This window comes from Anopheles nili, chromosome X (assembly GCF_943737925.1).
Source record: "Anopheles nili chromosome X, idAnoNiliSN_F5_01, whole genome shotgun sequence".
Classification (NCBI taxonomy): Eukaryota; Metazoa; Arthropoda; class Insecta; order Diptera; family Culicidae; genus Anopheles; species Anopheles nili.
In genome coordinates, this window is record NC_071293.1 from 3,626,586 (window position 1) to 3,654,124 (window position 27,539).

General features: G+C 51.9%; 1 protein-coding gene across 1 annotated transcript; it reads right to left on the minus strand.

Annotated features, from left to right (window-relative positions):
• Nucleotides 1–58: 58 nt before the first annotated feature.
• LOC128729309 (chitin deacetylase 1) lies at nt 59–19,614 on the minus strand. The gene is made up of 7 exons (XM_053822980.1): nt 19,487–19,614; nt 7,907–8,001; nt 4,802–4,913; nt 4,565–4,692; nt 3,514–3,656; nt 890–1,495; nt 59–801 (listed from the first exon to the last, which is right to left on the minus strand). Exons 1-7 carry the CDS (start codon nt 19,536–19,538, stop codon nt 453–455), a joined length of 1,485 nt encoding a protein of 494 aa, XP_053678955.1. The 5' UTR covers nt 19,539–19,614; the 3' UTR covers nt 59–452.
• Nucleotides 19,615–27,539: the final 7,925 nt, after the last annotated feature.

The following is a 27,539-nucleotide window of genomic DNA, read 5'->3' on the forward strand; positions in this document are numbered from 1 at the left end:
CCCTTTCTTTTCCCCTTTCGGAAGCAAAAATCAACCATGTCGGTACTTTTGTGTGAGTTTATTCAACGTTTTTTTTTCTGTATGTTTGGGAAGTCTCAACCATAAATATCCGAGAAAGCGTACGCTGAATATCGACGCGCTCTGTGTGCCAGGATCGCGCTCGGAAAAGGGATACTGTGGTCAAACGAATGCACTTCAAAACGACGCACACCACGCATGATGCGGTCACCTACCAATCTGCAATGTCGGGGTTGTTCTCGTGGCCATCGGGTTTGATTTTTGAGCGCATAATTTGCCCTCTCAATAACACCCGGTCCACTGACAACGTCCTCGAGAAAGCCAACGATCGTCCGGTAGGAAAGATTTAAAACAAACCTCAAGCTCGAATATTACTGTTAAAAAAAAACGTTACATCTAAAATAGGGCATGCAGAAGACGGCTCAGATAGCGATCTACTTCTGCTCCTCTTCCTCGCCCTGGTCACGTCCAGCACTACCACCACCGCCCTCCGACTGATCGATGTAGTTATCGCGACCAGGAATGCCGGAACCGTGCGAATCTCCCAGCCACGGATAGACGGCCGGACAGTCGAAGCAGGTCTCCATATAGCGGGTATCGCTGATGTTCGAGGTTGGCTCCTTAAACGCGAGTGCACACTTGTTGGAGATGTTGCACGGTTTCGGCGTTTGGGTGGTTTTGCTCTTGCAGTTCCACGGCTCATATCCAGCTAGCTGCTTGTTCGTCTTCGGGTCGGTGATCCACGTGAGCGCTTGCGTGATGGTGACGAACCACACATCGGGCCTGTGAAGAGAACACGTGTCCCAGGCATAAAAGACAAGAAGTTATCAACGGCTGGTTCAAGGAGCAACACAAAACCCACTACACCTACATTGTCTGTGTCCAGTCGAGGAATTTGTGCAGTCCATGCTCGAGTTCTTTGATCTGGAACCAGTTCGTGTGGAACGGCATCATGTACGGGGCCTTGTTCTGATAGTAGTACCGCTCGAAGTCCTCCTGCAGCCAGGCGAACACCTCCTCCGCATCGTGATTGTGCAGAACGCACTGATCCATGTATGGACAGTGACCACCTTCGTAACTCTCGACGAAGTGAGCATTCAGCGGAACCTCCCAGATACCGGGGAAGGATTTCGTCGGACATGTGCCAGATTTGCACTCATGCGGGATCTTGTAATCGAGCGTATATGGCCACACCGGCACCGGGCTTGGTGGGACACTGATCGAGCTGTCGTAGATGAAACCAAAGTCCTCGATCACCTTGTATTGTGTGTTGCGGCCAGGCTTCAGGAAGGGCGCTCGCATGCCGTTGATCTCGTTGGCGGACACGTTCGAGAAGTGCTTCAGGATCGAGCGCATGCCGATCATCTCACCGACCCACTCTTCGTAGCCCTTATCCTGCAGGCCCATCTGGAGCGAGATCGTCTCGACTGCGATCTCGTGACCGTCGTTGGCGAGCGTCTGGATCTGCTGGTAGTTGCTGTGGTGGAGGCAAGAAAACAACAGACACGTGGAGGATGAGCAAAAAAAAAAATGGCGGACATTCCCCGTTCCCGGATGACGGATGTAATATGACTTCCGGTGTGCATCTCCATCGCCATCGATTGCATCATCGACGTTTCGAAGCGATTTTCCCCCGGGTGATGCACGGCCTTGGAGGCTTTGCCCTACCATCCATCATACCACCGGAAACGTGCTCTCGCTCGCCCGGAAATGGGCACGGCAGCGTGCCCGATCCTGGCGTCGTTTCGATTAGATGTAATGAAATTTCCCATCAATTCCTGTCACGGGTACCTACACCACCGGGGTTCAGCCAGGAATGGTGAGTGAGATGCAGCAAAGAGCGAGAAAGAGAGAAAAAAAAGCGCCAAAGAAGGGAATGTAATCATAAAAATTGATTATGACGTTCCCAGGGCGTGGGGATTTTGGGCGAAAGGACCGTCCAGGATGCACGAGATGTAGCCAGAATGCTGAGGATCCGGCGCAGGTTGCATATGCGGCCAGGATCTCAATCGCAACGACGGGCAGCATTTAATACCGTCAATGGGAAAAAGGGCTGCGTAGGGTTGGAGAAAAAAAAAGGGGCCAAAAGGGCGGCTCACAACTCACCCTTTCCCTCACTTTGGTGGGTGGCACATGTGGGCGGGCCGAGCGTACGATGATGGACGAAAATTGAACCACGCGTGGGTTTTCCACCCTTCCGCCTTCCCCCTCTCCTCGCCGGCCATCACTAAAGCGGAAAATGCGACCGGACGAGATGAGACGATCCTCACAAAGACAATTTCCACTGGCCCACGTCGCAGGTAGGGGTACCATTAGCCCAGCTTTCCCTGTGCCGAGGCAGGTGGAAGGAATGGGAAAGAAAAACGGAACTATCAAAAGTACGCCGGGTGGGGTGGGGTGGAGGTTGGGTGGGCGGTAGGGCAGCTCGCCGGAAGAATTTATTGCACAATTTTTCATTTTTAATGGTGAAGTAATGCTCGCGTTCAAGAGGGCGGTGGATGGCGTTGGCGGAACATTCGCGTTTGCATTTCCCATTTTCCCACCGCGCACCACCCCCCTCTCCCCTTTTCTCCTAAAGGGACGTTCTCGGGCCCGCCTGCTAACAACCCGTCCTCGGTAGGTTTTTCAGGTAGGCGGGATACCGTTCGTCGCCAGGGATGGAGGAGAGAGAGAGAGAGAGAGGGAGAGAACGAGAGAGAACGAGAGAGAGAAAAATAAACGACTGCCACTGGGGTGATGTGTTTCTTGTTCTACCTCGTCCCGGTGGTTGGCTTGGCATCCCTGAACGATTACGGCCACTATCATCCCTAGCCATGGTGGGGTGGTTCGGCGAGGTAGGATGGGGGGTTTGCATTTCCCATCCACCCTCCGCCCCCTTCCTCCCCCTCTCTACCCCACCCCTCACGCGCAAGGGTGATGATGAAAAATCGGCCCAAATCTGCACTCACCGCTAAGTAATGCTTCTTTCGCAAGGGCCCGCGTTTGGTTTTGTGCCGCCTCGGGACCATAATCCTGCCATCCTGCCATCCTGCCAGGCTAGGGTAAGGCTGAATTGCCATCCGCTGACGCGCTTGCCTTCGCGGTTTTATCGCGGCACATTAGCTAGATTGCCCCGCTCGCACACGGACCCCCCGGGTTCAGCCTCAGGACGCCAGGTGGAGGAGGTGTAATAAAATGTAACATTTCACCGAGCATTCAGCGGCTCCCAAGGACTACACCGCGTGCAGAGGGATGAAAGTCACTAACACACACACTCACACACACACACGCGCCATCAATAACCGAGCGGACAGCGGACATAAGCGGCGTACAAGAGCAGCAGCGAGTCGGAATTAAAACTAAAACACGAGTGCGCCCTCTTAACGGCTGCTGCCACGTGGTTTTGGACGCGCCATTTTGGATCGCTTCCCGCCCCCCGCGTGTTGACGGATTAAAATGGCGCCCTTACCCTGCCTGGGATAAGCCTCCTTTTACCGTAATGAATTCCGGCCTCACCTGTACTCGTGCGAGATGAAGAAGGTACCCTTGATGTCGCACCCGTTCGGGTTCTTGCGCTTGCCGTTGAACACCTTCCGGTAGTGGTCGTAGTTGTTGAGATTAACGGCTCCATCGAAGGTGAGCAGGATGATCTGGGGTGTCTGGTGGGGTGAATGGGGTGTGGGAGCCATGAAAAAAAAAACACACACAAAAAGAACGACACACGAGAATTGGTTAGTTGCGGGCGAAGAAGACAGCCGGACCTGAGCCGATAAAACCTTGGCTTGGGTCCATGTTCTTTCTTCTTCTGTGTGCCCTGTTGTCATGCAGGCTTCGTCTGGCTGTTATCGCAGATGCTGCTGCAAGCAACAAGCCGGAAATCGGGCTGGAAATTTGTGCAGCAACATTGTTACCATCCCGCCCCGAGTGTACGACTGTAAACACGTTGGGTTTACGCCGCCGATGCAAACGAGTTGATAACCGCCGGTTAGCCGCTTCAGGTATCTGTTCGCTGTCATCAAGCGATGCGAGCTGCCACTTCCGGGTGGAAAGGAGGGCGCAACCGGAAGCACGCGAGCGAATATTGAACTCTGCCTCCTTTGTTTGGGATGCTGAGAGATGAGGCCAGATTATCGGACCTTCTTTCGGTGATGCAGGTTCGATGCAGGCTCGATGCAGGCTCGAGGTAGATAAGCATGAAGCCGGATTGTGTTTGCTGCTGTAGTTACGCTGATTCCGGTGGAGCGGTCGGTGTGTAATGAAGCTACCATGAAGGTGGCCAAATCCCAACCGAACGGTGTTCGGTGATGGAATCCGTTGATATTCATTTTTCAACTACCGATTTTGCATTTTATTTTTAGCTCCATTGCCAGCAGAGTGCTCGCTGCACGTGCTTGTCCTGTCGTTGCCAGTTTTAGCAGGCTCCAGAAAGGAGACGCACGTCCTTTCCGGCCTCAGACATTGGGCACCGTTCGTGTTGATCCTGCATTACGAGCTCACCAAACTCGGGCTGAAAACCTGATGAAAAGAAGCAGAGCAAAGGCAGCGGTACAACCCCGCACCGACCTACCTCTTCCGGGTCCAGCCCCTTCGGGATGAGGGTGCCATCCTTGTTGCAGTAGCAGTACGGCAGTTGACACTCGGAATGGTCACACTTTCTCGCCAGATCGATGGGTGATTCGGTCGTCGCTGTCGGTGCTGCGTCCAGAAGAAGCGAATGGTGGAAAACATATTAGCATGTAAGGAAATTGTATCTGGCAGTGCCCGTCCAGCACACACACACACGCGCGCTCTCTCAACCACTTACTTGACGCGAGTGGGCCACATTTTGCCTCCGCCTTGAATGTGCAGTACTTCTGGATGTCGTCGAAGTAGAGACCGGATGGGCAGCGATTTAGGTACGGAAATCCATCAACGCACTGGTGCCGGTGTTGGTGGGAGAAAGAACGATGTCGAACGCGTTAGTATGGGGGAGTAAAGTTTTCTTAATTGTGTTACCACGCCACGCAAACACGTGAGGGGATTGACGTGTCCTTGCGGGCACCCTCATGACCGGATATGGAGTAATTCACGTTTCCATCTTAGCTTTCCTGCAGACTGCAGACAACCTGATAATCGTGCGTCCTGGTTTGCTTTGATTCGGCCTTGTTTTTTGAGAGGGGTTTTACCAAAAAACTACAATCAACCTCGACTGGTGAACGTCCAAAGTCGTATAGGTTTAGGGATTATGCTGCTCTTTGATAGGGAAAACAAAGCAATCCACCGTTGGGCTGGGCCTGGGCCACATAAACTACTTTAGTGGGAGCCTTTTTTAATCGCTAGCTGAAAATGGAATACACACACAAACGCAACAGAGCGAGGAGATTGGCTCAACAGGGCCAGTTTTCGGGTTTAGCCTGTGGGTAGGTCCAATTCAAGCCTCCTAGCTCTGTCTGGTTTGCAGGTGTTTCTCGTAAGTAGAGAACAAAACGAACGCTTCTGAAAAAGGCGCCCCCCGAGGGAGATGAGCAAGAGCAAAAAAAAACCCTCAAAATGGTACGGGGGAAAATCGGACCAACTTTACGGTTAGCTTTAAAATAGAGAAAAGCCGAGTTTTCCCAGCACATGCGAGCATGCAGAATCGTTTCGGAGGTGGGTAAAATGTGACCGAAAGCCGAGACGACGTAAGGAAGCCATTTTAAAGCCGAAAAAGAAAGCGAAAAATTGTCTCACGAGACGTACGAAAAGCTAGAGTAGTTGGTACTTCCACACGATGGAAGTACTTTGGCCTCAGTTGCAGTAGGAGATCGTTATGAAATATCCGATTAGATTGAACGGACTTCTCTCGTACGCTGTGGCTCTCGTCTGTTCTCTTCTCTAGGCTAAATATCGTCACAGAAGCTTCCAAATTGATGTTGCAATACGCTCTTGCTGACGTTGGGAGATGGGTTTTATACGCTAGCCTATCTGATACAACAGAGCATAAGCTCCGTGCGTCCGGGAAGGGTTTTTTCCCTCCTGTAAGTTACGAAACAAAAAGCACAAAAAAAGGGACTGCCCACTAACAAAAGTCGTGCGGCCCACTCGGACGGGTTGTGCAGATTGTTCAAGGAAGCCGAACAGAAGAACGGGAACAGGGTGGTTGGATAAATTGCCCACCCTTCCTTCTCTGCAAAGAAGACCCGCTTTCACACACAAAAAAAAAACCAAAACTGTAAAGAAAAAGTAATAACACCCGCCTATTCTTAGACCCAGCCAGTTCTTCCGGTCGAGCGAGAGAAGAAAAGATCTTCTTAAACAGCAAACGATGGCAAACGTTTGCTGGAAACCGGGAACACCTCTGTGGGGGTGGGATTGGACAGAAACACAAGGACATCAAGGACACAAGGACGCGAGGGCGAGTGAGAACAAACACACCCACACACACACACACACACAAAGCGACACGAAACATACCCCGCGAACAGAGAGAAAGTACGCGGATAGTAATAAAAGTTTTCTGAATGTAATTATTATCATTCTTGCTGCCGGGCGTGACGAAGTGTGCTCGGCCGGTGTCCTGCTCGCAGGACGAAAGCAGACAGGGCCCAAGGGCAGGCTCGGAACGCGACGATAATATACGAATATAATAGGCATTTCCCTTTTTTTTCGCTTCGTTTTCTTCACCTTTCTGTTGTCTCGCTGGCTACTCTTCTTCCTGCGCATTTTTTCTCTCGTTTTTGGGACAGTCCTCTCGCATTTCCCGCGGTTCGAGGTGGTTTGAGCAGTGCGCGTAATTGCGATACGTCGTCGGCTAACTTTCTGTTTGTGTTCGTCCCACCGGACAGCCCGCATCGTGCTGCCGATCGGGAAGCGAATGTCCTGTCATCCTGCGACTCTTCACACCCGGAAGGGATGGGATCAGACGGTGGAATTTATGTTGATTACATTTGCAACGCCAACGGTTTGGCCCCGTTTTGGGCTAGCTGCCCGTGAGGACATTTGACGCTACCTGACTCTTCAGTGGGCAGAGGTGCCATTTTTTGATGTTGTTCCGGAAGCGCAGAGCGCGGGGAATTACAGCTAGCTAAGCTACAGTTTAAGAATTCATCGTTGGGTTTGTGTGCGTTTTTTGGGTGCATTTATTTTCACGACCCAACGAAGACCTGCAGGTGTAGAAGCGTGCTTTATCGACGGTTAGTACATCTCTACGGTTCTGTTTCAGGTCGGAACGGTCGCTTGAATGTTTTTGCGCTGCTGTTTGACGCCCGAGGCTATGAAGTTCCTCGAAATTTGAGCTTCTCGGAAAACACTGTCGCAAAGCATGTTCCATTGGGGCCTGCTCACAGACGCCTGTCAGGCGGACTCGACATTGTCGACATTGGCAAATCGCGCAATCCCGTCGGCCATGTCTCCGTTTTAAGCTGTTAAATGTCACAGCAAGACGCGCACAGGTCAACGCCTATTTCGGGGGCTAATGGGCGGTACCGCCCGGTCCGGTTTTCTCGCATATGCCGACGTATGTTCGAGTGTAGCAAAAGAAAAAAAAATGTTCCAAAAACCCAGGATGCACCCCGATTAACGCGTTGAAACCAGTCCAAGCTCAGCCACTCAAGGTCGCCAACAGACCGGCCGGTTTTGTGGCGCAAAGTTCACGCGAATACTCGCCGGCGTTTTGGTTGGCCAAAAAACCGGTAACCAAGGACGATGACTGGTTCGTCTGGGACGCCCGAGGACGGCCTTGTGGCGGGAGAAATAGGCCATCCGGTCTTGTGCGGGGTGCTGGTTAAGGTTTAGAGACCACACCCCGAAAGAGCGCTGCTGGCTACAAAGGTGCTTCCAATTCAGCACCGGATATTAAGGTCGTTCCCTACCCACGCTTCTTGTAGAGGACGAGCTGAGGTTCTTGCCGTACTCCACGCTCCAGATCGACGAGATGCGCTGCTTTACATACCTGATAAAACCGGCGGCATGTGACCGGGTCGGCGAAGTTACCGTTGCCCTGCTCAGTCGGGCACTTGAACTCCTTCTCCTCCTTGTTCTGCTGACCTGTGGATGGGGAAGAGAACACCCGGGAATGAGTGGTGGAGGTCGCGCTAGGTCTTACTCTACTGCTATGCAAATCCACGACCGGATGGGCAGATGGAACGAACGAGATCCCGAGGTTCCTCTGCTGAAAACCCTCAGGAACCACAAAAAAAAAAGCGCTCCCCCAAAGAAACCGACGGGTCTTCGAAGCCCTCGGACCGGAGGCGGCGAATCTGCTGCAAAATATTGTTCCCACCGCTCGCTGATAATCAAAACCGACCGGAGCAATCAAGATCTGTTGCCGATAGCGAACCCGGGTGCTGTCATCCGACCGTACCAGTACTTGGATGTCGGTCGCTCGGTTTTGCTTGCCGTTGTTCTGCGCCTGCTCTGCGAGCTGATCGGGAGGCCCGGAGGAGCTAATTAAAAAGTTTACCCCCCTGCTGCCCTTCGTAACACCAGAAGCAGGTCTTTTTCCCCCTGCTCGAAGCACGCCACTGTATAAGTGGAGTCGAGTAATGCTACGCCGAAACCGAAAGCAGGCACAGCTTGGTGTTGAAGTCACCCTCTCTGTTTTTTTCTTGCTTTCTTTCTCCATTCGCCCTTCTTTTCGACGCACCTCGTTGCAGTTTGTGCATCCGATGCAACTTTCACTCCGTGTTTTCTGCGCCCCCCCTTCTCTCCCTCTCTCTCCGAGACACCCCTTACTCGGCGTTGCGCCTGGCAGATAGGCAATCGTGTTGCACAATGCACCGCTGGCAATGCACCAATGAGAACCACCGAAAGAAATGCCAAGCGTCCTTTTGCGTCCTGGAGGAGGGAAGAAGAGGCAGAGGCCAAGGGGAAAGTTTGGGCTCAACGTCCGAGAACAAACTGGGACCGGGTCAGGGGGGGGGGGATTAGATAATGGAAGTGATATAAATAATTTCGCAGCCACAAGGCGCGAGGGATGGTTGAAGCCGCTGGCGTGTAGTTTCGATAAACTGACGTCCTTCACACACACATACACACACACACGTACGTGTGTGACTATTGGCGCGCATGCAGGGGTCTCTTCTTTTTTGCAACAAACCCCCCTCATAAACCAGACGACCTCTCCGCTAGGGATCGCTTTTACGGAGGATGGCGCAAATCTCCAAAAAAGAAGCTGCCAGACGTCCCAGGGCCACTGGAAAAAAAGAAGCCCGAAAAAAAAAACGGCACCCGTACGTGAACCGGTGACAGAACCGGTAGAGGAGGCATGGAAGGAGGGGGGGAGGGGGGGAGCAAATATCTAGCCCGAAAGTGGTCCCCGGAATAAATTATGCTAATACTACGACGTGGTTTTTCGTGTGATTGGTGTTGTTTACTATTTATGCAAATGTAGGCGAAACCCCGACTGGCCCGGCATCGAATGCATCGATTTTTTTTCTCACACCCCTCCAGGGTCTAGAGATGCGGGAGCAGAGGGAAGGGAGGGGGGGGGGGGATCGGTTTTTTCGGGCAACCGCCAGGACGCGACCGCTAAAGGCTCCGGTGTGCTCCTCAGAGACGCGCCTAGTCGTTAAAGCCCTCTTTCCGTGGCGTGTTGAGCAAAGGAGGATTACGCGACCCTCCACCATTCGGGGGTGGGGGTAGTTTTGAGTGTGTGTATGAGTGTGTCTTCCCTTTTTTCTCTCTTAAAGCCCCCGCCCCCCCCCCCCCCCCCCTCCCCGAAAAAACCGTGAACGAACGTTCGATGCAAATTGAAGCCTCAAATAGCCGGAATGGAAATTTCGGAGCCGGTTGAACGGGGTGCGAATTGCAGCCTCGCTTTATGTCTCGTTTTTTTTTTATTTTTTTTTAGCTCGAACGGAAGCCAAATGTCACTGCGAGGCGGTGGTGTGGCTGAGATGTAGATTACCTAACGCCTGCGATGGTGAAAGCGGCCACACGCCTTCAACCGATGTGTGCTTTATGTTGCGTTTTGCTTCGAATTAATTGAATATCAGCAGGGTGCGCTTCTTAAGGGGTGAGATTTTCGCCCCAAAAGGGGCCCCTAGAGGTAGACGTACAAAAACCCACAACCAGAACGCTTTCGGAACCGACGAGCTCAATGGAAACCGCTCAGGATAATGAGCTAATATGGGGCGGGTCAGCTGGGCAGGATTGCGTGAGCGAAGAGAAGAATGTCTGCCGTTTATGAACCCTTCGCGCTCGGATAGGTCCGGTTTCATTACGGGCCTGGGAATCGACTGTGGGATGATGTAATATGGTTATTTTGTTCGGCAAGGAACACAAAATGGGCTTGCCAGGAAAATGAAGAGCCCCAAAAAGGCTGTGCGTAGTGCCGGTCTTATCATCGCACTGCCAGCTCTACTACCCTGATTAACCCTTATGTGTCGTTGGAGAAGTCCACGAACTGAGAGGCTTTCTGGGGTGATTTTGTGCTGATTTTCTCATCCCATTTTCCACGCCAAAGGACGGGTTTTCTTTTCTCCCATTTTTTCTCGAAACCATCTGCCATCTCGAGGGTTTGGTGTCATATTTTGTGGCGTATTTCGTTCGTCCTTTGGATGCGTCGAGACGACTCCTCTGCTGTTCGGTACGATCGAACGCACGCACGCCAAATTGCATTCACCTATGGGTAGAGCAAAAAGGGAAACAGCCTATGGGTTGAAGCGAGATGGATGCGAGAGACGGAACCACCAGAAAAGGTCATCCCGAGGTGGCGCTTTCTCCCGCACTCTCGCCAGCTGAGGACCGTTTTCGCACGAGGGAAATTGTGCGCTGAGTTCGCGGGCAACTTTCGCTTTCGCCCGGCCAAGGTTTTCGCCCATCCAGCCGTTCCCTAAGGGGACCATCATCCACGGGAGGATGCGTGCGGAGATCGAGTTGCAAACACACACAACGCTCGAGTTGGTTCGTTTTGAGGGTGGACATTAATCCTGGGTGGTTTGGAGGTCCTCTTAGGCCAGCCTGGAGGTCACAAGGGGGCGAATGACAGATGGTGTTGTGCGGGAAATTTGCACGAAACGCGCCACCAGTACATTCATTCTACTTTTGACAGCTGCTAGCGGCGAGGAGGCGTTTGATGGACGTTAGTGAGCGGACGTTAATTATTAGTCTAAACACTAGAGCGGTCACGAGACAAATGACAGATCCAAGGATGCAATGGGCGAATGGGTTTAGACAGACGCGGGAAGGACTCACTATGGCTGTTAATTGGTGCCAGCAAACAATGCAAATATTGACGGTTTAGCTCAAGTAGTTGACATATAATGTTATGTTTTTTTTGTCTACCCGTTGAAGTAGTTTACCGGACAAAATCAATACTTCAGAGTGGAGAATTCTCAATAGGAAACTGGGTGTTGAAAGCTTTATTCGAACGTGCTATAGGTTATAAGTTTGCTGAGTTGTGGATCCTGACGAGGGAGTCCTTCTAGATGATGTAAAATTGTTTCGCAAAAACCTTGAACGGTCAGAGATTTTAGGTAGGTAAGGTAAGAGATTTTCAGAAGGTAAGAGATTGTCAGAAAACATGTTTCAGATTTTCATACCTCTTTCACCTTTTCTCTGACATGATGTTTAAATCGATACGAATTCTAGTTCTTCTAACTGATGTTATGTCAAGTACACCCAATGTCTAACTCGAAATGTGAACACCTTTTAAGGAATTATTACATCAACCATCCAGGTCCTGGAAGGTCCCAGAGCTGTGGCGAGATTCGTGGAAGACCACGACAGAACTTAAGCCCAAGAACATAAACCAATCGTCTCGGGACATCATTGTGGAACGCAAAAATGCGCCCCAACGTGGGGGTGAACTCAACGTTTGTCACCTCGCACCAGCAGAACGACCATCGGGGCCCATGTCGCGTGCTTTCAGGCTTCAACAGAGCCCAAAGAAGATGACGGAAGGAAAATTACAAAACGGCAAGCGAAAGTGAAGCAATAAAGGTGAACGAAAACTGAAAGTGGTTCCATTCCGTGGTTGCCTTCTTTCGCCGAACCGGGCGAGTTTTGCTCTCTTTCACTCTCTTTCTCTTTCGTGATCTTGCTCATCCGTGCCTTCTTTGGCTCGCTCTTCGCTTCTTATCGATTCGCCGTTCGAAAGAAAGACCGTTAATAGGTCTTCGTGACATTCCGGTCCGCTTCCCGGGGCCATTTCACTTTCGTCCAAATCATCGCCGGCGCCATGCAGAAGTGAAAATACAAAACCGGTCAGGGTCTCCTTTTTGCTCCGTCTCCTTCTAGCTGGACGTGTGGGTTTCTTGATATATTGTTGCCCGGGGTGTGTTTTTTTCCTTTGCTCCTCTCAACCCTTCATACTTCCTTGGGTGAACTCGCCGTGGTTTGACCCGCGCGGGTTTTCCTGAGACCATTGCTCCAAAACCGGCTTCTTCGCCACGTTTGGGAAGGCTGTTTTTTTAATGCTTTTTTTCTGCCTCATTCTTGCCGGTGGAAGAATTCGCTGGCTAGCGCAAGGACGAAATAGCCCTACAAGGCCGAATTGGGCCCCCAGGAGGAGAGCATTCAATCTGTGCGTGTAAACCTCCTTCTTCGCTTCCCTCCCAGCCCACTCCACCCGGGGCTCAACCCCACGCGCGAGAAAGGATTTATGTGATTACAATTTTTATGTCGCCAGGCATCGCGCGCCGATGTTTATCTCCCTGACGACGGCGCACTTAAATCTTCGCGATAAACTTCACCACCGACACGTATACAATCCGATCCGGTTGGGGGTGAAGGTGGGGTGGGCCACTTTCCACCTCCCACCCACCCACCTTCCTAACAAGTCCCCACCCTTAGTCCCTCCCCCCCCCCCCCCCCCCCCCAAGGGGACGTTTTGCTTTTCCCGCACTACAACTTTGTTTCTGGTTACCGGCTCGCGTCTACCGCGTTTAGCACCCTCTTTCGAGCCCTTCAGAGACCCCGGTCTGGGCGCGAAGTGTAACAACGGCCATGCCCTGGTCGCGTGCATCGTCAGCCCTTCACAGTGCACAGGTGTGGCGGCTTGTGGGGAGTGTGCTTGCGTAAAACTGCAGCAAAATGAAGCCTTCCGGTGCCAGAGACGGAGATGGAAAGCAATAAACCCTTAGGGGAAAAGGAGGGTGGGGGTGGGTGTGCCCTTATTGATTTCGTCTGCATCTTCGGGAGGGTTGTCCGACGTTGCGTTTCGATTGCGAGCTTCAATCGCGCGCTCGGGAGGTTCGTAAAAATTGAATAACCCAAACCATCTCAAGCGTTCTGTCACGGACTGGATCCGTTGGCATTTTTGGGCCCGAGATAGGACGGAAAGGGTATGTGGAGGTAACGTGGAGGTGCACACCCGCTTACAAGATCGAAGAACGGATTGAAATGGACCACAAGCGTTTTGTTCCGTTTGTAGAAAATTCTGCATCTCAGAAAAGTCATTTCGTTCAAACTATGTTGCTTCCAACTGTGGGCAGTTTTTCCTCAAAATTTTCCATATATTTTCACATGGGAAAGTAACTCATGAAAGTTTACGTCACAATAGCTTTCAGTTTCAATAATTTCAACACACGAATGTAATCGAGCAATCAGTTCGAGGTCAAACAGTTATGGAAAATGGACACGAGAAACAATATATCAAATGACGATTTAATGGCTTGCGGCTGTTTTTTTCCATTCCAACCGTTGTATTTCAGTAGTTGAAAAGCACATATTTCAAGAGGCCTTGCTATTGTTTTCCATCGAGTTGAAGGTGCAATAAACCTTAATCTATATCCTATCGTCAAGGCCCAAGCAAGACTGGCATCGAAACGATAAACCAAAAGCGATAGTTTCGACCAGCCAGTGGAAAAAAAGGCCCACTCTAGACGCACATGACGAATGTGTCCCTTCGCAAAATGTATCAATAATTGTAAAGCTCCATTAAGGGGTGGTTTTGCGATAGCCGAAGCCGGTCGGTTGGTGAAGTAAATTGATTCCGTAGCCGGTTTCCTGCCCACTCGCCCCAAAAGGGCACTCGCTTTATGGTTGGACCGCGTGAACGCGACCTGGTCGTGATTTGCGTGTTTCGCTTGCTCAAGGACCGATTTGCGTGACCATTTCTCCCCCACGGCGGGTGGCTTTTAAGCCCGTCTCGCGTGCCATAGCAACCCTTAACCTGTGATGGAGGACCAAGAGGAGAGGAGAGAGAGAGAGAGAGTGAGAGAACGAGAAAGTCTGAAACCCCTGGGCGGTTTTGCTGGGCGACGTATTGTTTTCTTGATCTCCGGAACGTGACCTACGGCCGGTTCGTGTGGCTCGCCGGCTCGCCGGGTTTCGTTTTCCCATCCTCCCGTGGAGCGTTTCACAAAAACGTGATGAAACTAATGAAATATTAAGTCCATCCGCTCGACCTTCTCGCCACTGCTTCACAGGTGGTGTCTCGCAGCGCTTTCGCGGTAGTTGCGTTTTTCGGCCACACGTGGCAACTGATTGGGGGTGGAGGAGTGCGAGGGAGAGAGAGAGAGCGAGAGAATGGTGGAGTGTGAGGTAAAGAAGAGGCGGCACGAAACTGTTACGATTTATTTCGCCCAGCCGCATCGGGCGTGATTTGCAGGCACCGCTTTCAAGAATTCATGGCATCCGAAATGGCGGATTTTGCGCCCGAAAGGTAGGCACACTGCACGACAAACCCCCTCCCCAAAAAAAAACCAAACATTCAAGTGGCGCTGGGTGGCTATTCACGGGTCACTGCCCAGTCCACTCACTTCCGGGCCTTGGGACGAACTCTCTCAGCCAAATTCACCGTCAAATGGTTTCGGCGTCCCTCAAGGTTCGTCGCCTTTTTGGTCGAAAGCGCGCGCGAACCGTGACGGGATGTGTTGACAGCGGATCCACCCAACGCCACACCCCGAGAGTGTCCTTCCCGTAATGAACGCCACTTGGTTAGCTCGAACCATCCCATCTCCTTTCCTTCCCACACGTTTGCAAGTCGTACGCTTCAAGGATCCTCTTGGTGGGCAGATCTTTTGTGCCGCGTGCAGTTTGGGGCGTGTGTACCCATTAGGCTCCGATAAGAGTAGTGCTGGCGGTGGTTTGTGCTAGTTTTATTTGCTCACTCCCCGAGGGGACCCAGAGTGGTTCGCTGTTTGCTCGCCTATTTGCTCGGTTCGGCTGTTTGACTGCATGTTTGTTGCTGTAAGTCAACAGAGTAGGAAAGATGAAATCCTGCGAAACACGGAACCTTTGGCTTTACGGGATGGCGAAGAAAAATGGGAAAAACACGCACACATACACACGCGCCGGAAAGATGAAGACTTGCCGAAAATGTTCCACTCCCGGGAGGGATGGTTCCGGGTCCAGGCATCCGGGTTTGTTTTATGTATTCGCGCATCGCAAAAGGTTAGCCGAAAAGCCAAACCATGCGCCAGGAGTTGAGGGCCCCGGGTCGGCGCCCCACCATCCCTGGAGGATCCTTGCAAAGGGGGAAGAAACACATTCGATGCTCGTTGGAAAAAGGGGAGGAAAAAACCGACAGGAAGAAGAACGAGCCGACCTGTGAAATGGCGGGACCGGAAGCGAGAACGATTCCGTTTATTTGCTCGCCCCGAAACGAGGCTCGATGGGGTTCCCAGTTTTTCCGCGACTTTTTCCCTTTTTTATTTTTGCACCGTCCCCGTTTGCCAGGGATATCTTGCGAGTGTCCGTTTCGCTTCCCGTTCCATCCACCACCGGCACGGGATTTTGGGGCTCTCGAGTCCCACGATTATCGGTAAATTATCCCACATTTAATGGCGGCCTAAAGCAGCCCCGAGCGAAATGGTTTACACCATCGCGTCGAGGAGTTTTGACGCGCAACATCCTGCACCCTTTCCGTTGGGGTGGCGTTTGAGCGTGTGCTTCTGATTGCATCGGGGTTTAGCCGCTGAATGATGTCGGGTTGGGGTGTGCCTAATCACACGGGATGCATTATTCAGCGGCCGGTTTTATGGTCGCGTTATCGCGAGCCGCCATTTTGGGAAGTGGTGATTTTCCCGCGCGCGCTGTATGTTTTGCCGGGGTGATGGTAGTGGGGAAAAAAAAAGTTATGAGTCGCCCTTACGTGCCCAAAGCGTGCAAGTGGCTTTTGCGATGCGTCACGAAGGGGTGGCTGTTGGAAAAATAATATATTTCCCGGCTGACCGTGGCTCTCGGCAAACACAAAACGTGCGCGCGATATGTCGCATATGGAGGCACGCGTGTCGCCGAGTTGAATTTTCCGCGTGGGGCGCAGGATAAAAGGCTGTTGCCTCTCGTGCACCCGTTAGGGGTGGCTTTTATCGGGTGCCGGCTTATCGAGATGAAAATTATCGGCAAACAAATTACGGCAACGATTCCCCGCGGCCGCGCAGAGGCCTCACAATCGCATCCGTACCGGAAACCCGACCCGAATGGGGGGAGGGTTCCGGGCTTTTTCCCGGTTTGCGGAAAGTTCGCGCTCTATTTTCGACACTATTTATCGCGCTCGCAAACCACGAACGGACGGTTTAACTGGCGGGCAAAACCCCGGAAGTGGCCGCTTTCGAATCGCCGGACATTCGGTTCTAATTGATTCAACTCCGGTCTCTGCCGATTTCCAACGGAACCCGCTTTCACTATACCGCACACACATACACACACACACACACGTGGGCGTGCAAAATTGCAGCAAGGAAGCGAGCGCAACCCGTTGCCGCCTTGGTTCGCCAATTTTCCGGCCCCGCGCTAACCCCGGAAAAAGCGGGCGCTAATGCGAAGGTGGGTGGGAAATGGAAAATGTACACACTTTTAAGGTGTCGGAAAGCCTCCACGGTACGTCCGGCGTGACCCAGGGGTGAACCGGAAATAAATATTCTAAATGAGCACGGTTGCGCGTGCGAAAAGTGGAAAACAATTTCGCACCCATTTGGTGGCGCTGGTGGCTGCCGGAAGTGACGCACGAAGATGATGCACGGGCGCTGCTGGGGCGCCAAAAGTGGCCGGTTGCCGAATGCGGAAAAACTCAGCGCGGTGGCGAAGAAAAGCGCAGCCACCGTAAGCCGCCATCAGCGGGAAAGCGCACAATTGGTCGAATGATGGGGTGGGTTTCTTTTTTTGTGCCGAGAAAATTATGTAAAGAAGCGAAGAGGGAAGTACGATTCGCGGCTGCGTTGGTGTTGGCTGTTATCTGTTACGCGAGCTTAGGAGGCACGTGTTTCTAATAAGCGTTCGATGTTGGGGAAGTTTTCGAGTTGACGATGCCGAGTGATTGTGGTTTGGAGATCGATTTAGGTATTTGTGGACGTGGAAAGTCTCACGTAGCCATTTTTGGCCAGCGATAATCATTTCAAACGGGAAGAAAGAGCTTTGTCTATTCAGCAACATTCATGATGAGTCATATTTGAGTATCATTTGTTCTTCTGCCATGTATCGAACATTCGAATCGACATGCTCCTTGATAAGTACATATGTTAAAGTTTACGCTGCCTTCTGTTCTGGAGCAACCTGCCGAAGACTAATTCTTATTGCAACGAACCAAAGAGTAAGAGAAGCAGCTTTGTTGGCTTTAAATTGAATGCTCAAAAGACGCCATCGAAATTCGTAAAACCGTCAAGGCGTCACGGAAGTGACTTGGCCCCGAAGTCGTTTCCTCCAGTGGACAACCGGATGCACTGAAGTTCACCGGCATCGCAAAAGAAGCAGAAAACATATCAGCGCCAAAATGGCCCATCGGCGACGGGGCAGAAAAGAGAAATGCGCGAAAAATAACAAAAACGAAGAGGAGAAAAGAAAAAAGGGAAAAAAAGAGCTACCAACGAAACGAAAGCGAAACGGCAAACAAAGCAAAAAGGCAGCCAAGCAACGAATAGAAGGAAGGAAGAAAAGGTGCCAAAGCGGAAAGAAATCGCTCCAAGCCCAAGTGGCCAGGCCACGGAACACGAAATGAGCGAAAAAAAAAAAACAATTACAGGCTCGGGGTCGGAAAAACGGTAACAAAGCAGGCAAAATCGAAAGCCACCCAGCGGGGCGGGTGGGGCGCTAATGTCCAAAACAAACAAATAACGGGCCGCAACAATAATGGCGGCCCAGCAACACACCACTCTACCACCCCCAATGGCCGCCAAAGCAACCCTGCACGCTTACGTCGAAACTCTGAAAGGCGGCTCCGGAAGGCGGCCCGTTGCAGTTGCGTTTCTGCTTCGACGTATGAAGTAATGGAAACCGGCTCGAAGTGTGTGTGTGTGTGTGTTTCTTCCTCTCCCCTCCGTACCCCCCCCGCCACTCCCTCTCGAGGCCCCTCAAGCGAACAATCAGCGCTAATGGCGGATAGGGTGGCCGATGGTGATGCAAACCGCGCCAAAGAGCCGCCACCTTGGCAGGGCAGCATTTCTTGGACGCGAGCGACATTTTACCGCAACCGTGTGTCGTCCGGGTTACGTGTGGTGCGAGCGACAACCCGCCTCCTGTGACCATAACCGGACGGAGGAGTTCCGGAGAAATTATGGCCCGAGAAAGCTCGCAGGCGCCATCGCTTCGGGGTTTGGTGGGATTGAAAGCACATTGAGTCGAGTCTTTGGCGATGGGGGGATCTCAGTCTTGGGGCTTACGGTCACGAGCTGTCACGGTAAGAAGAGGAGAAAGTAAGTCGACAACAACACACCGACACACACACTCATACGAGCGCATAATTGCAGCAGCAATCACGAACGAAGGCGCCGCAATGCAACGCAAACCCGTCGTGAGGAAATGCGCGCGGAAATAATTTCTACATTATCGAAAACCCCTGCAATGAAGCCGGAACCGGTGGTGGTGATCAGCGAAAGCGCGAAAAACGTCCAAAACTCGTGCATCAGTGACAGAGGGGGTGGAATCTGACCCGTGCAGATTGATGCAAGCGTTTCCGTCTGTGTAGCTCGTTGGAGAAAGGCTGGTGATCTGTGGGAAGGTGTTGGAGAGGTCTCATATCTTGAGTAGAACAGCGTGATACAGAGAGCGACACTATCTGTCACTTGGTGACAGAAACAATGGCGGATCTTTAGGTTCTTTGGGAGCGGAAGTTGCAAAAATGTCGGTAGGAAAAGAGCGGCAGATGCGATCAGGTCGACGTCTTCTCCTATTTGGGGGGATTCGACCCAACAAGAAGGTCTCAGACACAGGTACTCCTTCGTTCTCTTCGTCCGCATTCCCAAATGAGGGAATGCTGAACCCGCTGAAGGCCACCATCGCCACGCGTGGTTTGAAAGTGAATGTCAAACGTGAAATTGATCTGAAAGGGAAGCCTGCTCAGCAGTCAGGTTGTCGGGGCTATGATTTATGCGTCGTGAAACCACAAACAGGTTCCCTGTGGGGTGATACGTGCGGGGTTTCTCATGGAAGAGACGCAAAGCAACCTCAAGAGTGGAGTCGTTCTCTTTTTTCCTCGGTGCCGTATTGTTCCAAGTTCCAGCAAACGGGAGTTATAATAAGGCAGGAAAAGAATGCTACCGCTCCACTAGAGTGTCCTCTTAAACCCCTAGTATACCTCTGTAGCTAGAGTTTCCTCGCTGCCAGACTGGCGTCTGACGCAGGTGCTATAATGATTTAATATGTCATTTACCGTTCACTAGACACACGGCAGCTCCGAAGAGCGCCACGGTGAGGGCTCGCATGATGAGCTGCTAGAGCTGACGGCTGGAGCTGGGGGATGGTTAGACGATTTTGGTCCGGGAACGCACTTACACTCACAAACACACACGCGCACACACGCACTGTCGGCACTTCCGGTGCTGTCCGGGGCACTCCAACGAGCTATACACACGTTCCAGGCACTGAACTGCTTGCACTTTGCGCTCAAGACGTCTGCTTGAGGGGCATTCGGAGTTAAAGGAGTTATAAGGGAGAGGAAGCTGCCCTGATGCCGCAACGGGGGCTGTTTTTCGGCAGGACGCGGCCAGCTGGAGTAGGGCTATTGATCGCAGCGGCGCACCTGAACCCCTATTTCGTGAGGTGGTTGATTGGAGACCGAGCTGTGGAGGCTGTGACCTGCTGTCACTGCTGCTACTACTGCTGCTGCCAGTCTCGATAGCGTTCGGATCCACACTGGTGCTGGGGTCTGGGGTCACTTTGTACGCGTACCCCTCGAAATGGCTCTGGGTATTACACTTGGAGCCCCAACAGGCACGCACACGCACACCACACCGGCAAGATTTACGTGCTGCGATGGAAAGCGAAGCATGCGAGAGGGAGAGATAGATAGGGAGAGCGAAAGAGAGCTGCAGCTTGCATGGGTATGTGTGTGTGTTTATGGTGTGAGTGGGAGAGAGGCCCCAAGCACGAAGCATGTCCCACCAAAGAAGCGTGTCCGGTTGGTTGCATGTCCACTGGATGTCGATCGCATTGTTGCAGGACAACCTGGTGATCTCTTGTGGAGGTTACCTCAGTAAGATCATGTTCGCTGAACCTGTTTTTGAAGCTAATCTCTGATGATCGATGTCAAAAAGTGTGATCATCTAACGATCTCGATCGTGATATCGATAAGTGATATGCCAACCTTGCGAGACCTTGTAACTCTCTACTACTACGATCATCAGTGATCCCAGCTCTGGAAGAGGCTTGGTTAAGCTGAGATCAAGGCACATTGCAAGAAGTCGTTGGGGGTGAACCAAAAAAAAAACGACGAACAAGACCGGATTGTCTCGAGCCGGTGTCTAGTGTATGCCTGACCGATCGTACGATCGAGCTCTCTTTCGCTCTCGGCTGTTCTCATTCGATTCGCACCGTTTCTATTTCTCCTCGCATGGTGATCTTGCTGCGGGCTAACCAACGACCCGGTTCAGATGGCATTCGCCCCTACCACTTATGTCTGATTGTCTGTCGGGTTCGCTTTCTTCGTTTCTTTAGTGCCTTCTTCTCGACTTTGCCACCAGCGGGTGGTGGGAACCGTAGCAAAGAAGGAGACCTAGGGAATGGCGATTGCAAGGTACCACCGTTGGGTGAAGCGAGTTTAACTACCGCCAGATTCGTAGACCGCAAAGAGACCGCAGAGGTACCAGGGGGTCTACTTTATGTACATACATGCAATTCCGGATGCTGCCAGATGGAACGTGAGAGATGGCACTCGCAGATGCAGCTGCTACGTACGGTTTCTTGTGGTGTTGCTCCGGCGATGTGCATCCTCTCCAGCAAAAAAAACCGTCTGCACCCGAGCGGTGAGATGGCAGACAGATTGGAAATTTCATTTAGTTCTACAATATTTTCGCGTTCTGGCCCACATTCGCAGTTTTCGCCGTCAATCAAAAGCGGCCGAGCGGCACCGCGGTTCGAACTGTTATCAGGCATCCTATTTTTTTTTGCTTCTTCCGGGTACACCCGCAATATATTGTAAAGTACATGGCCAGGCAATAGACCTCCGGGTACTGCCCGTGTATCCTAGCAATCGGGGCCGTGTGAAGCAGCAGAGGAGAAGAGCACATACACACATACACACTGACGCAACTCCCCAAAAACCTCTCAATGTTTCAATCCCAGTAACGCGATGACAACCGCACGGCGCCATCTTGCTTCAGCTTGTGACGCTGCGAAACCTCCAAACGCGGTACCGATGTTGCCATGTCGTTCAGAATCCGATCCCGGGGTATCAACAATCTCGCGTGCAGGTGGATGGGGTTGGGGATACTGAGGTAGAAAACGGATTGCGCCTTCCCCTTCGCTTCCCGGACGTCTCCATTCGGCTTCCATTTATTGAACGAACGGCCGCAAACGGAGGGATATATGATGCTGCGACCGAAGGACGCAGATAATATAAAAAAAGAAGCGAAGAATGACGCCACGGGAAAAAGGGGGTTGATAGGGGTGGCGGTTCAGGAGGGCATCGTAACCGGTGGTTGTTCAGGTTTACCTCGTTCGCCCTCTGGCCTGTTACAGTGGCAAAATAACGTCGAAAAAAAAAAAATAGGGGCCTCCACCAAAGCGGCATCCTGGCGTCCAATTCGAGATGGATCCATCACCAAATCTAGCGCTTTCGCAATCGTTTCGATATGAAAAGCGCAGTATTTGTTTAGTACGCCCATAACCTCACATACGGGGCAGGTGCTCGTTGCTCGCCCAGAGGGTTTAAGGATACCAAAATTGAGGTTTTCGGACGGTGCGCGTCCAGTGCCTGGTAGAAGGTTGTTATTCAAAGGCGTTGTAAGGCGGAACAGGGCAGCGAGCAACGTTTTGGGCGGTGGTACGGCCCCCAAAAAGTTCTACGTCAATCGGGTTTGAGGTGGAGATGGAAAAAAGGAAGAAATGAACGCAAAGGCATAAACGTGCGGCCGGTACGAGGGGATAGATAGAACGTCAGCGTTGCCGTGCTGCAGCAATAACATCCACATCAGACGGTCGGCACATGCGAGTCGGTTGTGGCTTCGGAGTTTCGGCCGGTTGACTTTCCCGGTTGACCTGCCTACTCCACGTCGGTGGTCCTTTCCCCCCCCCCCCCTCCACAGACGTACAGATGCCGGTAGCTCCCCAAACTCGCTCGCAATTGACGAAATTTGTGGCGTCCTTTCGCTGTTTAAACTCGGCTTCCGGAGGCTGGCTTCTGCCGGTGTTGAACCGATTGTGGTGCTCTAATTGCGCCCGGCGATGGACCGGGAATGGGTGCGAATGGACCGGTGAGCAGGTCGGTAGGTGGCCAGCACCCGAAAGTGCACTCACTCGAAGGCGACTGTCACCAGGACACGGAGCTGAAGGACCTACGGTAGGACGGAAACATTGACGATGAAAGCGAATTGCCAGCCGTAGCGAAAGAAATAGAGCGATAGTGAAGGTGCAAAAGTGCACCGAAGGGCATAGATGGGAGGAACAAAAGCGAGAGAGGGATAGGGAGGGGAGGGGAATACAGAACACACACACACACACACGCATACACAGTCGAACGCAAAGGCAAATATGGTGGGAGCTTCCGACTGCAGTCATCCCCCGGAGGGCCGGCTTTGGCATCGTTGAGCGCAGGGAAGAAATTGCAGGATTAGGGCTTCCGAGAATGCTTCTAGCAACTTATGGCTCATAATTGCCATTGCCTCACTCCACCTAAATCCTTCTCTCTCTCTCTCTTCCTCGATCCTTGGGTGGCGAGATTTCTTCTTTTCTACTTGCTGCCCACGCTGGAGTAGACGCCCAGCTTCCCGACGTCTGGTAGATTCGTTCCGGAATCGACAGTTTTGGGCTCGTTACCACCCGTGAGTGTGTGTGTATATGAACCTAGGACGCAGGACGAAATGCACATATTAAGGCAAGCAGGGTTGAAATGCATCAGCGTTCGATCTGTCAGCAAAAATTTGCGAACGAAAGTAGCGAACACCGGGCATTTAGGGTCTTATTGGGTGGGAATTGGGGTTTTTTTTGATGGCCAGACCGTATGCGCCTGCTGGGCTGCAATCTGCACAACACGGATGCACCCGTTGACTATGGTGACATGTTGGCGGAGTTTCTTGCAGCAAGTGTTTTATCCCCGTACTCGTTAATGCCCGGCTAAAGCACGGTAGCTTACGAGCCACGAAACGAAACGGTACGGCACCGGTTGGAATGAAAAGTCCGAAACAATTCCCCAGCTGCGGGTTGCGTCTGAGTGTTTGCAACCGTTTCACGTGTACCGAGCCGTACGCAGGAAATCGTTATCCCCGATGGGTTCTAGTTGGAAAACATTAAGCTTCCGAGGATTAACACCGCCTGGGATGGTGGCTGGGCCTGGGATGGAGCTGTTGGAAAGAAATTCTTTTTAAAGAGCACACGTGCTTTCTCCTGCCAGGACACCACCCGCCTGTGTGTGTATTTCGCACTAGCGGAAATTAGCTTAGCAGGTTGCCTTATCCCTCTCGGTTCCCGCTCGAGAACAGGGGTACTCAACACCATGGACCACCGAACGGTCGTGAGCAGAATGCACAAGAAGCAGAAACAGGGCAGCAAAAAAAAAAGAAGGTATAAATATGGTCTCAAAACTTCTCAGCACCGACAACACTAATCTGCGTCGCTTTTTTTTTTCGTCGTCCTGCGCACGTCCACGGTGCGGGGAAAAGCTCTGATTTTCTTGCCAAACAATGGACCGTCGTGGCCGGAAAGCGAAACCGGAGGGCTTGAAGCGTGAGAGGTGGCTCGCGCTAGATTAGGGGCTCGGCTGAACGGCTGGCGAAAAAATATCAATAGAAAAAAAAACGGTTACATGCAAGAAAGCCCCGAGGAATCGAAGCGCGTGAGAAGGACGAAAAAAAATAAAGAAAGAGACCGTCACCATTTCCCAGGGGGCGACTACACCGACGGTCGATACGGGCGTCCAGTGTGAAGTGAATCCGCCGTAGCTGCCAAACTCCCGGGAGCCTCCAGAGTTCGCCCTTCTCATCTATAAAGCTATTAGCTCGCTCAAGAATGAAGATCTTTATCGTGCGAACGGTGAGGTCGGGGCGTTCTATTTTTGAGGACGATGCTTCCTCGGTTCCATGCACGCACGGTGTACCAGGAGGTTGGGAGGTGGGCACTTGAGTAACGAAAAAAAAAGCAGCTAGGAGGCGGAGGAAGGAAAAAAACGTCAAGGAACACCGACTGAGCAGTGGCAAGGGAAGAACTCGCACACCCGGTCAATTTTTTTTCGAATAGTGGCAGCTTTTCGGAGGTTCGTAGAATCGAAACTGGCTTCACTTTGTTTGGGGAGGAGGATTTAAAAATTGACACTCACTGCCCGTCCCAGACATTTGAGGTGTGGCAGAGAATTTTGGGAAATGGTAGGGATTTCGAGTGGAAACACACCTGGCAGGCGTTGGCGAATAATTTTTACGAAGCACTTGTTATGCTAGCGATATTGAAGGCTAAAGATTGAAGATTTCGAGCTTCCGAGAATTCCCCAGAACAATGGTGCTGACATTCATTTGTTTACTGCACGCAAGATCCATGCAACGGACTGGACATGATGCTCACAAGAAGATGGATGACTGCAAATCGCCGAGTAGCTAATTTAGACGTCACAATTCCGATCCCAACACAAAAATAGCAATCCTAGTTCTTTATGCCACGCACATTTCCACGAGACGATGAGTTTGGAGAACAGAGAGCATATTTTCGAGCGCAAGTAGTTTTCCCCCCAGAGCACCGACAGCAGCAGTTAGCACCCGTGGTTGGAATGTGAACGCTCCTCGGTGACGTAGAGAGAAAGCCATACAGCGTCTTACCGCAGCTAAACAACCGAAGCATCGAGACCAGGCATAATGTGCGTGGCGTAAAGAGCGAAGCATACGAGCGGAATACATAATCGCGTTGGTTTTAAAACAACACCACCGATCGCACGGCATTCGGAGGGTGTCGATATTTTTTTTTCATTTGTTTCGTACTCCGCTACTCCCCGAACACGAGAATGGTTTCGGTTCAACTGCGTCTGTATGGGCTTTGCTTCATTCACGTTTGCTTGATCTTCGCCTCCTAATACCTCCCAATGTACTGTCATTTCTGAACCACGGTTCGAGCACCCAGTTGCTGCCTGCGAGGCAGCAGATTGTGGTTTTTGGTTTCTTTTGAGCAAACAGCGTGGTGAATCTTCAGCGGGCAAGTTCACCCTCGCATTTCGACTGCAGGTGGTGGACGACCGCAAGAACAAGCGCATGTAACGCGAGATGCATGCGGGAGAAAAGACGGCCGTTCGTGGATAGGGAAAGTGCGAATGTGAAAGCATGTTGTAGTTGTCGATCTCCAATCGTTCCGTTGGGTTTCGGTGCAACCAGCCATGCTTGGTTGGTGGTGAACAACACGCAAAACCCCGCAGAGACACATGCTACATCGTGCAAGATTGTATATGCGAGCTTTGGCGTGGAATGTCGGCGTTTAGACACCTCGTAGGGGTTAGCTAGCAGTTTGAGCCATCCGGCTGATTTAGGGTATCTTTATGCGTGGCTCCGTACACTCTCGTTCAACTACAGGTAAGGTCTTCGGACAGCGAAAGAGTAGCGAAAAGGTATGAGATATCAGCGGGTCAATTGCTTGTGAATGTTGCCAGACCTCGGGTGTTAGGTCACGCGAGAACCCGCAAAGCCGTAGGTCAGCGAACCTGCACTAGCTGCTGCTGAACGGCTACATTGGGTTCGAAAGGGCCATGGTATAAGGGCCACAGCCAAGTAGCGTCCGGTTGGTGAATCCATTAGCACATTCCGCAGATTCCCAAGCTCAGAAAGTACCGCCAATCGGCAGAAGGATGCGTTTCTCAGCGTCACGACCACATCTGGATGCACCAGCGACAGGCGAACGAATGCGCTGAGAGGCAAAGTGCAGTTTGGGTTGAAGTTTAATCGCTGGTTCGGAGGTCAGCAGTCCAGCAGGGCTTGGACTCTACGTCCAAGAGCTGGTGGATGGAGCAGACGAGCGTGCGGCGTGATAAATAATCCCCCTTTAATGGACATTCATACGACGTCCTTACGGGCCGTAATGCGTGCACACTCACGTGCCACTAGCGAGGATAATACAATTTACCCGACGCCTGTTCACGGGAATACCGAGCAGGGTGAAGGCACCAGGCTGGTTGATCGATAAGCCCCATCAAGGACCCGCTGATGATGATTGCTTCGCGTTTGTGGGGACGCACCTTTGTCCTTTCCGATGCCCAAGCTTCGGGCAGGTGAATGATAAATGATATAATTAATTGGTTTATTATCGTCAATTGTGGATGCAGTATTTCTTTTTTTGCTTCTTCTTCTTCTCTCCATTCCGTTGTTGATGCTTCATGCTCACCTACATGGTGGAGGTTTTCTTGGAGGAAGTCATCCTGCAGAGCGCGCACGAAGGGCCGCAACAGCGATAGGCGGTTCCGGGGGTAATATCGATGGCTGTAAATTGATTAGAGAATGACCCGAGCCGGTCCGGGAATGGTCCGGGTGGAGCTAAGGAACGGGTGTGGCCGAAGTGGGGCGATTTATGTGTCACCGGCGAAATGAGCAAGAGGATAACGCTCGCCGTTGCACCCGCTAGCGCCCTCTGGCGGATGAAACCATCCAAGCAAATGATGCCGATAATCCTCGGTAATCGGGTGTAATTAATTAAGGAGACACTTGCCGGATGCAAAACTTCGAGCCCAACAGCGGGTTTCCTTTGCGGTTGGGAATGCCGGTAGGGTGGAGGACCGTGGCGTAGGGAACGAAGCATGTGTTAATATGAAATGAAATCGGTTTCGGGGATTGATTGAACTTTGCCAATTCGCTAGGCAAACAGTGTTTGCTTGGAATGAGCATCCGGTGTGCCAGGTGGAGCGAGTTGAAAAGCGTAAATCTGATAGGAGAAGGCAACATTGACACCCGGGTGTGGTTAGAGCTAGCTCCCGGTTTTGGTTACATCTCAACCCGGTGGAGGCGTACACGCCTTTGGGATGTTTTTGTTTCGCTTTTATCGGCACCGAACCACTTCCCGGTAATCCCAGGGCAGCATCCGGGCAGGTGGCAAAGTGTTCGCCATTTAACCAAGCCCAGATCGATCCCATCTCGGGCGCGAACGATAAGCCAAACCGAAGCGGCAGTTTAGGTGGCATTAGTACGCGCTGCTTGAATGCGGGCGTTTATCTATCGGGGCGCTTTACCTCGGGCTGTTTTCCCGTCGCTTTCACGCGGCCAGCTTCTGTCACGTTATCGGTATTAATCGCACACCACACCACGTACCTC

What these genes read in the sequence shown, in the direction of transcription:
- LOC128729309 (XM_053822980.1), bottom strand. Translation starts at nt 19,538, where the DNA reads ATGCGAGCCCTCACCGTGGCGCTCTTCGGAGCTGCCGTGTGTCTAGTG. An exon ending in ATGTGGCCCACTCGCGTCAA is followed by an intron (nt 4,693 to 4,801) that starts GTAAGTGGTTGA and finishes TTCTGGACGCAG; the next exon opens with CACCGACAGCGACGACCGAA. An exon ending in AGGGGCTGGACCCGGAAGAG is followed by an intron (nt 3,657 to 4,564) that starts GTAGGTCGGTGC and finishes TCACCCCACCAG; the next exon opens with ACACCCCAGATCATCCTGCT.